General features: G+C 39.3%; 1 protein-coding gene across 1 annotated transcript in view; it reads right to left on the bottom strand.

Annotated features, from left to right (window-relative positions):
- The window catches only part of fig4a (FIG4 phosphoinositide 5-phosphatase a), a 47,759-nt gene extending 36,196 nt beyond the window's left edge, over positions 1-11,563 (bottom strand). The window contains exons 1-8 of the mRNA XM_080491146.1: positions 11,382-11,563; positions 11,180-11,287; positions 8,967-9,065; positions 7,527-7,650; positions 3,309-3,465; positions 3,089-3,139; positions 2,187-2,350; positions 902-1,030 (exon numbers count right to left, since the gene is read on the bottom strand). Of these exons, the coding sequence (XP_080347272.1) occupies positions 902-1,030; positions 2,187-2,350; positions 3,089-3,139; positions 3,309-3,465; positions 7,527-7,650; positions 8,967-9,065; positions 11,180-11,242 (787 nt within the window). The 5' untranslated portion in view covers positions 11,243-11,287; positions 11,382-11,563. The remainder of the gene's footprint in view (positions 1-901; positions 1,031-2,186; positions 2,351-3,088; positions 3,140-3,308; positions 3,466-7,526; positions 7,651-8,966; positions 9,066-11,179; positions 11,288-11,381) is intronic.
- Between the last annotated feature and the right edge of the window lie 611 nt (positions 11,564-12,174).

The following is a 12,174-nucleotide window of genomic DNA, read 5'->3' as shown; positions in this document are numbered from 1 at the left end:
TTAGCAAAAAAAAAATGCAACCCCTATTATAGTGATTACTGATTTATGTGAAGGATATATGATACTGACTGACTGAAATCAGAATATTGAACCTAAGGCAGACTTTTATACTCATAAATCAGACTTTTTACTCAGGGCTAGACGAGCCCGAAGCCCAACTGCATCACCAACTCATTCATCAATTGAACAAAAGCCTTCAAAAATTAATAATATAGCACCGGTTCCCTGGGACGCACTCAAAACTTCCCAATAAAAGCGACATGTCAACTCAAATGAAAACCAAAAAAATGAAAAAAACCAATGTCTGCAGGCGTGCAAAACACCAGAATTTGCTTAAGACGTGAGTGCATCATCCCGTGGCTCATCTACTTGATATGGACAATGCATTTTCCCCTGCAGATAGCACATGGACAGATTATGCACAAGCCGGTGTTTACATACCTGATGGCCATTGCATATTTTTTGCATATTTGCTTTGACAAAGCTCTAAAAACAAACGCAGCCTCGCTCACATGCCACGTGCTCCGTTTGAGGCTGGGCGCAGCTCAACAAGTGACGCCCGACGCGGAGGAGTGTGGGCAGAAAACAACAATGTGAGACACGCTCGTGTTTGCTACTCATGTGCTCTAAATAAATACATGAACAAGTGAAGTACCACATCAAGGCCAAACACACTTCTAAGATATACGTTTTGCACAGGTATACACTACCACTCAAAAGTTTGGAGACACCTTCTCATTTAATGTTTTACTTATATTTCACTACACCTCACGAAGTGAAGAAAAAACATTGAATGAGAAGGTGTGTTGAAACCTTTGACTGGTAGTGTGTATGTTGTGAAAAGGCATGTTTTCAATTTCAAATACACAGTAACTTGATCACGCAAAACAAAAAAGGATACTCGACTGGCCGCAGAAGCCGTGGATTATATACATGAGCCAGTCAAAATGCACAATGTCCTTGACTCGCTCCAGGAGCTTGCCGTTCCACACGTACTTGTAGTACGGCTCGTTCTGAAGGCCATAAACCACTGTAGTGGAAAAAGAAATGGGAACACATTAAACCTTTGGGTCATTACACAAAACTTGTATCAGTCCAAATTATCAGTGAGGAAGCAAAAACAATTAGGTGATGTGACACAGACCATGTAGAAACAGACATAACTGGGTTATGTAATTTTACCACAAAGTCAACTCAGAGCTATTTAAGAAGATCTTCTTTTAAACATGTTTTATATTTCCTGCAAGAGAAAAACAACCGAGTAGATTTTTTTTTTTTACTAAAGTAAACATAGAACTATGCTTTGCAGTTACACGCTTTAGAAAGTAAAACATGCACAACTTGCTTATTGTGCTGGCATTGTTGCATATTTCAGGCCTGCGGACTTATTGAAGAATATGAAAGGTTTCTAAAGTGATGCTCCTTTTTTAACCACTGCAGCAGCCCTTTGCTATATTGTCTCTTGGCTTTCTCACTGCTACGCGGCCCAATATGTCACTGCTCTTTCTGACTGCCCGTACAACTTTTGTATTCATCCACGCTGAAGTTATCTAATGCTGTCATTAGCCTAACTCTGGAGTCTGCAACCGTTGAAATCAAAAGAGCAATTTTTACCTCTTCGACCCAATTAATTCATGGCCAGGTCACTGAGGACTGGGTTGGCGCAGGCATAATGTCAGGAGGACACAAATATTGACAATCTTCTTTGAAAATGTATCTGCTGTGCAAAAAAATGTTTACTTGTAATTTTGTGAAAGCTTCAGAAAGTTGCTACCGCGAGGGTCAGTGTGGTTTGCAGCCTGCTTCCTCAAATTGGCTGAGATATCTTGTTGCTTGACAACCAAAAAAATTCAGTACTTCAAATAAGCGTACTTTTTACTGTAAAGCAATGTTATATACGATTCAACCAGGAGTTTATCAAGCTTTATATTACCTCAAAGCCAATTCTGTTCCCTGGTGTTCAGCTTCTACTCTGTCCTTCAGTTTCCCCATCAATGCTATTACTGTCCATGTTTCTAGCTTCCAATACTGTCTTTTTCCTTTGAAAATTTGATGTGTGCTTGCGTTTCTTTCTTGCGGCCACTGTGGCCCAGGTTTCATCAGCGAGGTAACGCAGGTGCCGCCGCAAACTCTTTCTCTGTAAAGACCCATCAGAACCGACACAATGTGCCAAGACTTCCGCTCACCTTGTGTAGGCAAACCCTCTTCCTCAAAGATGTCAAAGCTGTCCTGCTTGCTTTGCGTGTGCACCTCTTCCTCAGCAGGGGAGGCTGCTGACGACCACAGCTCGAAGGGCCTCTGCAGCAGAGTCAGGTTGTACTGCAGCGAGTGGCTCAGGTCATAACTGTAGCTGCAGGGCATGAAGGAACTTACAGTCGTATGAAAGCAAAGGCGAAGTGTCCTGTCGCTTTAACTCGTGTCAGATGTGACCTGACTGCAATGAAACCTTTTTCCACGTGTTGTACAATCCAATGCATCGAATGTATTTCACACGAGAAAACAAACTTTTGACAACTGGCACATTAACCAAGATACAAAGGGGAAAAAAACTAAACAAAAGGCAAACAAACTGAAACCATTTTTAGACAGAGCAGCCTCATCGCACATGCTCGGCCGTCTGCTGTGTGACATCTCCAGATCAAATTTTAACACCACAAGACAATTCATCTGCGAGTCGCCATAAGTGCACTTTGTGAATGTGCACGCACACACACATCACACACAGGTCCTTCTGACTTTTCACTCACTTCAAGCTCTGTTTAGGTTGATTTTGACAGCGACATGTGAAAATCAGTGTTCTTCATGTATTGACATCTGTTCACAAGTTTTTGTCCCGTTTTTTTATTCGACAAACAAATTAGGCTGAAACATAACCTTCTGCGTACAGGTGTGAAAACGCACCTCAAAAGACACAACTATTTTTCGTGTATATTAAGTGTTAATAAAGCTGAAAAAAAGTTTGTCCAAAGCCTCCAGAGCCAAAACTGAATGCAAAAAGCCACAATTAACCTTTTTAAAAATATTAATATTTTAGAGGAACCTCTATATTTCAGTATTGCTGAGACTGAGCCCGCCGGCATTTTCTTACCTGAAGTAAAAGTTGCTGGAAAGGTCCACATTCTGAAAGATCCGCACGTATCTGAAAGATAAAACTCCAACACATTAACACTCAGAGTAATAAACTGCCTATTTTGGCATTTTCATCGAAACATGTGAAAAATCTATTCTGCAAAGTTTGAAAAAAACATATCGGATAAACCCGGCTTGACAGTCCTAAATGGCAAAATGTGTTTGAGGCGTGCCAGTACCTTGCTTCATCGGGATGTGTAACTCTGACCGAGTCATTGGGGATGTAGATCATCGTGGTGTCTTCAATTTTGTAGATGGAGTGGCCACCGATATCGGCCATTTTTCTGCGCTTGGTGATCAACACAATGTAATAACCTTCCAGGAACCGAACGAACCCTACCCAGACAAAAGTAGGACAAATGTTACACATCAAACACCAAATACGCTGTTTCTTCAAGACACATATTCGTTTCACAGCACTACTGACATAACCACAAAAGGTTCTGTGATGTGGTTAAAGTTCAGGGAGAGAAAAAAATAAAAAATAAAGTGAAGAAGTTGGTTTTGAAGGTCAACCTTTCTGTCCCTGGAAAATCAGCTACAGCTTTAGCAGAACAAGCAAGTAAATAACTCGATTTGTGGGAGTGGATCATGACCATCTGAGTGTCTTATTTCATAATTTCACCAACGTAAGCCGGTCCATTCACGCTTACATAATTAAAATCTGACCCAGAAAGCATTGTGTAATTCAATCAATGGCTTCTATTCAACCGTCGATACATAATGCTGATAAAGACTTGTTCATGCGCGGTGATGATGTATTTACAAGGCATTGGGTCTCAGTAGGCGGGGCATTTCAATCCTGCTCTGTTTGACTTCCTTTAAATGCTAACCCACTTCTCTGACATTTAGTCTTTTTAACGTTACAGCCTTTATAATCAAATGTGAGGCGTGGAGGTAGGCCAGGGCCTGTCATCTGTGGGAAGAGCTTTAGAAACCCAGAGGCAGCTCTGTATCGCCACTGGGAGGGAAATAGTCGCATTCAGTTGAATGGGAAATTAACAAGGCTCTGCTAATACTAGTCACTTTGTAATAAAATAATGAGTCCTTCTATATATTAATAACTAGCCTAAATGTATACTTGCATACAAGATGCTAGGATTAGATAAATTACAGTGCAAAATATTAATTAGTAGGTTAACAGGTACATCTCAAACTGTAACAATGGAAAAGCAATTTTTTCCCCCCTGTCATTTCATTTTAAACTGTGAGTCTTCCAACCATATATTTAAGGATTTCATACAGATTTATTAAAAGTATTTCAAGATTTCTTTTGTCGTTTCATTATTCATCATTTAAGTTTAAGATTGCATCCATCTTTTATACCACTTTATTCAACCTTGGGCCACATGTCGCCGATCCCAGCAGAAAGGCAGACACGGGTTATCAGTCCATCACGGAGTGCGCACGCACACACACACACACACACACACGCACACGCACACACACGCACATGCACACACATGCGCCTAAAAATCAAGGCACGCGTATGGAGAACATGCAAACTCGCGATATGAAGGTTGTGTGTGGATCTTTTCATCACGATGTAGTTATACATCATGAAAATCAATCTGAATCGTTATTTTATTTCATAAGATGAGGTGTTTAGTGCTGCGTTTTCACCAGGAGGCCTTATCACAATTACAATTACATAAATGCTCAAACGTTTATTAAATTTATACATCATGAGAGAAGAAATAATTGAACAATGAACGTTTCCGTGATGCTCATTTTCCTGGAGATGCAGGGGTATAGCAGCCAGCTACCTCTCCAAAAAGTCAATCTATAACTTTCGAAGGTTGTGCTGACAGATGGCTGTATTAGTCCATGTGTGCGAGCTGGGCAACGGATGGGTCAGACTGACAAAACAAGTAAACTTAGGAGAATAAAAATAATGGGACTCATTATGTACGGTAATAAGAAAGGCAACATGCAAAAGGTCTTCAAGGATACGCTGTGCCCTCTGCATGCGAGTTTGTTTCACATAAATGCTAAATAACAGCTTGTGAACAAAGAAAGAAAGCACCAAATTATTCAAGCCGACGTCATAAGTCAGAATCTGTCTGTGTCGGCGTGACCGGCCCCATCTGTGGCCTCATGAGGATGCTGAATTCAATCTTTGAGGCACACTGGAGGAGCATTGTGGAGAAAGGAAACATAAGCTAAGCACAGAAAGTGAGGACATTTGTATTTTCTGGATTCTTTCCTTCTTGTGAAGATGCTTCCTGGCAATACATCTCATACCGAGTCTGTTTATTTTCTTTTTGAATGGCGCCGCATTTGTAAGGAACATGCATTTGTGGGATGTGTGTTGCAGTCGCGACAAAATGTCAAGGCGAAACCACTTTTCTCCTTATCTTTTGATTGGTGGATTCTAGGACTGAAATATGAAGAAACAAGACACAATAAAGATTCATGAAGCAAACGGCGGCCTCAGTAACTTGTGGAAGAATAATACGCAGCCTGTAGACTCGTCCTGGTGGTGATAAGCAGCCCTCATTTTGACCCCAGACTGGAGAGAATCTCAGCTTGATCTCTGCTTTTGAAATGTAACGGTCAGACGTCTGGTTGTCAGCACATTTGGTTCTAGCATCTCAAAACAAGAGTCAAAGGCAAGAGCAGAGGAAAACTGTTCGCTTTGGCACAGATTCTAGTTTTAACGAACACAACCCATATACTCTGCTGTGCACACAAATGCATGTTTCTTGGAAGGATTCATATCATTTTAAAAGACAATACACAGGCATTGCAGTGTAAACACTCTTTGAAACAAACAAACGATCTACCAAATACATCATTCTTTAATTTTTCTTCTCATCTGCCTACATAACTTAAAGACTTTCGGGAGAACATCCGCACAAAGATCAGAAATTAATTAACAAAATACCGGTTACAGTAACATTGGCGATGCCTACATTTGTTCTGGCCATCATTCCATGACACCTTTAGTACTTGTAGTGGAATTACCATCAAATACATGTAAATCTAATAGCGATCCCATAATAAAAGCTGTTCTAACATAGCTGTTCTGTTTTGATCCAGTTTAGTATGGTTGTAAAAGTGTGGTGGAGTAAAAGTTGACACTCTCAGCACACAGCAAGCCTTTCAATGTACTATTTGCACATTTTATTTAGGTCTACATGGGTAATCTCCAAGTACTCTGGCTGTTAGGTGTCTTAAAAAAGTATCAGTGTGTATGCGTGGAGAGCACCCTGCCCTTTGTAGTGTCACATGGAATTTTGTTGCATAAAAGCTCAAATTTAACAGCACCTTATACAACCTAAGTATATATGTGATGTGCCATTTTCTGGATACAGCCCTTACCCAACAAAGAACATTCTAAGAGGCAAACCATGTGAACTGTTACACAAACTTCTCATTTAAGAAAGCGTGGCCTTCAGATATGGAGCAGAAAGAACAAGGCTGACTTGAGAAAATGAGAGTGACCTGTGGTTCATGAATCACAAAAGCGGGGGGGGGGGGGGGGGGGGGAAGAACATATAATGCTCAAAAGAAAAAAAATCCATTAAACATTTTGATTATACAAAGTTAGAATTAGGTCTGTAGGACAGTATGTGAAACAGTGAAGGAGGGGCTGAGAATGTCTTTTGTCCAAAACTAATCAAGTATTTTGTATGTTACTGCAATTCAGTTGGTCACCATAAAGCAGAAATTTCAATTATTCACCTATTCTCTGATTTTAATCACATTTCTTACCCCGTTTCTTCAGCATTCATAAAGGCGCTGCAATTGATTCACGTGACATAATTAGTGTAGAAGGCTGCACTTGGAACCCCATGTAACTAATTGGCTGGGGCTGATTGTCGTGTGCATTGAATAAATTCAATGGATAGACGGATACATAACAACAACTGTTGTCTCCAGAAAATAGCCACAATCCATACAAAGACGCTATAACACCAAAGAAAGAAGAAGTCTCGACTGAAGCGTAACGAATATTTGCAATACATGGTGATTGGCACAGTTTCAAACTGTTGCAGTTAATTCCACCCTCAGTACACAACGCTGTCATAGGTTCTTCCATTAGACTTTCAAGAAAAAGAAAAGAAACACAATAAACAATTTGAAAGGCCTCTTGTTGCGTCTCAATAACGTCCCAATGACTGCCGTTATGTCAAACCTGAAGTCTGCACAGTAAGACTCCACCAATGCGGCACTGCTCGGGGTGGTGCATAGGCTATGGTTTAGTGGACTGTATTATTCTTTTCAGATGTTTCTATTATTTTGTTGCGTTTCCATTCTCTGCATATAAAAGGCGAAACCAGGTCGACGTAATCTGCAGCCTTCAAAGGTAATTCTGAAGCGTTGCGGTGCAACATTGTGCACAGCAGAGGTTGTTGCGAAGCCGGCGAGGAAGAGATAAGGACCAAACTCACCAACGATGCCACAGGCCGTCACGGCCCGGGACAAGCCAGAGGAACCCTTTTGGCCAATCTTCGTGCGGTTCCCGAGATCCAGGCGGCCCAGCAACTCGTGCACCTCTTGCTTATTGTACACATGCTATTGGGGAAAAAAAAAAAAAAACGTGTTTACAGAAATATACACATAAAGTCTTTACACCTGTGCTGTTTCTCTTTCCATACATGTAGACAAGAGACTCCAAAATGTTTATTGCTTAGAAGTTAAGACGCGGCTTGTAAATGACACAATTTTGACTAATCGGTGTAATTACAGTCAATTAGGACTTGTACAATGGCAATACAATAGAAATCTTAAACAAATTGCCACCATTAAATAAATGGCCCCAATACTAGACAAATTGTTTTAGACTGACTGTCAATGAAGCAGGTGTGAAATCTAAACCTAAAAAATACAGTTTTTAAGAAACCATCTCCTCCACTAATTCATATTTAGTTTTGATCTCCTCATTTCATTCCATTCCTCACAGCCTTACTTATCTACCAATGACAGGTGACTGACCATCACAGAAAACATGGAATCATAGTTGTGTGATTTTATATTGAAATAAGTGCTTTTGTGAGATCTTTACAAATTGAGTAAATAATGACACATTCTCATATATTGACACAAAGAATATAGGCAATTTGGCAATTTTGCCTTGAAGAAGCACATCTTTCTTTCCAGTGAGTATATAAGGAAACATGAGTGATGGTTTTAGTAAAAAAAAAAAAAAGAAAGATCAAATATGAAAAATTGTGACACTTTGAGGAGCACGTTCATCAACTTTTATACCAAATAATACATTAAATTGCAGGACAGAGGTACTAAATAGTGCACGAAATGTGTCAACAAGGTTGTATAACCACTTACAGAAATCTGTCTCTATAAAATATATAATTTAGACGCATTAATATGAAAATAATATGACATTTGACATACATTTTAGACAATATTCTACATTTCACAGATATTATAAATACATGGCACAGAAGGGTTCTCATATTTTACTTTTGTAAAATTAATTAAGAAGAATTGACTATTCAGTAAGACTTAAAGGTTGAACCCTATAAGGGGTTAATATCTAATTTTAGCTTTTACATTTAGTTTTTTGAGGTTGAAGTAATATTGGCAGGATTGGGGTGATTGATATTTAGTCATAGATGCTTCAAAAATAAAACTAATCATAATCATAATCTCCCACAAGAGGACAGCTCAACACGCAGTCCATAGAAGCTGGTAATGAGAAGTGGCGAAGAAAACGGCCGACACTCAGCACTCCTCATCCGAGTTGTCTTCAGTAATACACAGGGGATGTACTGATTGATCGTACAATTTCCCTCAGGGCTTACAACTACTGTATTACAGAAGCGTGTACAAGGGGACTGTACCAAGTGTGGTGGGAACTCTCCACTTACCTTATCGTCAATTATGACCAGGTCCTTAGGTTCTGTGCGGTCGATCTTTAAGACTCTGTGTTTGGTCTGTGCCTGGTTGCTCCCCACCAAAAAATACCTCTGATAAGAAAAAGAAACTCATGAAATCTGTGCAGGATGGGAAGAGTGTGGGTCTTTATTAAACGAAACTAAGCACACACTGCCAATTTGTACAAGAGACCAGTTACATTGCCGTTTCCATATTTAGGAGATAAGATGATTTCTCCTGGATGAAGTGCAGCTTAAGCCACGCATATAGAGTAAGTGTCGAGAGAACACTGAGTAATTGAAGCCAAGAGAAGACATGCAGTTCTCAAATTTCAATATCAGGAGAATCTGGCTCTCTAAAGTGCAGGGCCATTATTACATTATCACTTTAGGCTTACTTCTATCAAGGTGCAACTTTTTTCCCTCCACACACAATGAGCAACTCAAACTGGAAACATTTTGGGGATTTTGTACAAAATACATACGATAGGTTTTCAATGTACATAGTGTACATAATGCATAGTATTTATGTTTACAGCACATACTTCACAGAAAAGGGATGAATTGTAACATTATTTGTGATGTTTTGTGTGTCGAATTCAGTTAAGATTAGTTTTCTCAGAGAAGGTTGAAAAAGGAGTTAAAAAAAAAAAAAATTCTGTTCAAAAGAGTGTTGATACGGAACATTGTGTATCAGGACATTCTGCAACCATCAGAACCATTTTGTTCTGTTTCACACTTCCCAGTATTCTCTGCAGTCCAGGCGGTGTGCGTTTCCAATGTTCAATGAAATAAGCACAGAAATGTAAAAAAATAAAAATAAAAATATTCAGCTCTAACAATTGCTTTTCAAATATTAGTAAGTGTGAAGGCAGCCATCAACAACTTTGTTCATATCTGTACTGAAACATTGACATGCCCTCAGCTGTTTGGAGGTTCCTCGCTTAATATTTTCTTAACTAAATAAATGCAACAACTTGCAGCTCTGTCGCACGCGTACACATTAGAACAAAACGTATAACAGCCAAACCAACCAAATTAAAACTTTGACTGGCCACTATTGTGACTGTCACTCTAGACTCCAGACAGCTATGACACACATCTTTCACTGACTTCACAGAAGTCATGTCCAGATGGCTCCATTTATACCTTATCACAAACGTTTGCTGCCATCTGGTGTTTAGATATAAGAACTCAACTGCCTTTCACAGTGCTCCCTGATCCTCCTCACAATCATGAGAAGCAGAAATCAAGTCATTGTTAACACTGTAAACTAAACACTGATGTCTAATATTCATGCAGTTGAACAATATATCACCAGTGTCTAGTTTGTAGCAGATGTGACACCTGCCTCTGACAATTTAAACCCATCAGCATTACACCAATTCATATAAGCCTAAAAAAAACAATAGTTTTGAAAATCATGATAAACAGGTACACTGCAATCCTGGAAATTCAGATTACTGAGTCACTGCTCTGTGTGTGTGAGTTGCAGTAAGTAGTTGGCGAGTGGATCATTTTTGACACCATTCACATCATCGTTTCCATTTGAAGTGTGTATAACTCAGACCACATTTGATAACAGTACCACTGGTGTAGGCATAAGACAAATCACCTAAAATAATAAATAGTGATGATATAGGTTTTGTTTCACAACTCAAGTGTGTATAATGATTAAACTTTTGTTCCATGAATACAATGGAAAAGTCAGTATTTTCCACTGTGTTATTTCAATTGTGAAATATTCATATTCATTTACATCAGTCATAGACAAACTGAAATATTGCAAGCTTTGTCATCTTTACTCAAAATGTTTAACTCATATGTCGTGAAATTCCAAATGTAGTGTTTGAAAATATGAAAACATATATCTATAATTCTCAATTCTGATGTTGACTTGTTTTGTTTGACTGAAGGCCATGATGACTGCAACTAACATTTTAGAAAGAAAGGCTTGAAACTGTTTTGTGTAAATGTAATAAATGTTGAAATAACTAAAAAAAGTCCACTGTCTCGATGGTGCACCTGTACTGCAAAACTATTGTAATGTGTGTGTGTTGAAAAAAAAATATATATGAGACTATGAGATTATATGACTAGTAAGTATCCAAATTAAAGCAGGAGGCTTTATTTTAGTGAAAGCTCACCCACTTTGCCCTGCATTGTGGTTTATGGTGTGTGTTTACATGAATGATTATAAAACTTACAGCTCTGGTTTCGTAGAGGACCATCCTCTGGATGCCACTGATGACAGCTGCAGACTGAGGCATCTTCAAACCTCTATTTTCCACTCTCCAAAAGCAAGAAGAAAAGAACTGCGAAGTAGACGTGATCGGCAGTTTGTAAACATTGATTAAAAAAAGAAACGCCTGGAAGATGCGAGCATTGTAGCTCGCTCTTATTACTCACAATTAAATTACGTAACGATCGGCATCAACAACGAACCACCTCCGGGGACATGCATCTCCTTTGGCAGGCAGCCGAACACTTTGAAACACGTTGAACCGCTCGTCTACTGGAAAATGTCCATGTTTGTACTCAGTGTTTTGGGTTAGCATCCACTAGCATGTAGCGTGAGTCATGTGACTGTCATGAGCCGGTACGGTGGCCCGCAGTGGAAAAAGGCGCTAGATTTGTAATGAACGCCTCTTTGAGTTCACGTAACTGGTGACAATCTGAAACGAAACTCTCCTTGATGAAACAAACTTGAAGAGTAATTTCAGAGCTAACAATGTAATTAAATATACATTTCTTCGTTTTGTTTCCCCTCTTGTCATTTGGACGTTGCTATGTTTACTATGCTTGACATGGTTACTATGGTAACGGCTGGCCAGGAATCGCCTTACTCTTCTGATCTGATAGTGTGTGGTGTGACTACAGGGCTCACTACAAACAACACACCGATTCTTCAGCAGAGTAAGTGTTTTTGTTCTTGTTCTTGACTTGTTCTAAGTCTGTTTAGCTCCATGAAGGTGTATCTGTATTAATGAGGTTAATAATAATGGTCACGTCTGGCACAACTTCAGAAACATGAATTTATGGTGCGCACTGCGACTCTGCCGTCACGGTGATGAATTAATATCCCAACACAAAAAGCATTTACACCAGGGAAACAGCCTCAAAACAAACTGATGGGAAATATAAAGTTAAAGTCTTTAACTTTATATTTTCCACCAGTTTCCTTATTATTCCTCACTGCTCT

Source organism: Lipophrys pholis (genome assembly GCF_963383615.2).
Source record: "Lipophrys pholis genome assembly, chromosome: 21".
NCBI classification, from domain to species: Eukaryota; Metazoa; Chordata; class Actinopteri; order Blenniiformes; family Blenniidae; genus Lipophrys; species Lipophrys pholis.
This window is presented reverse-complemented; position numbering and strand designations above follow the sequence as displayed.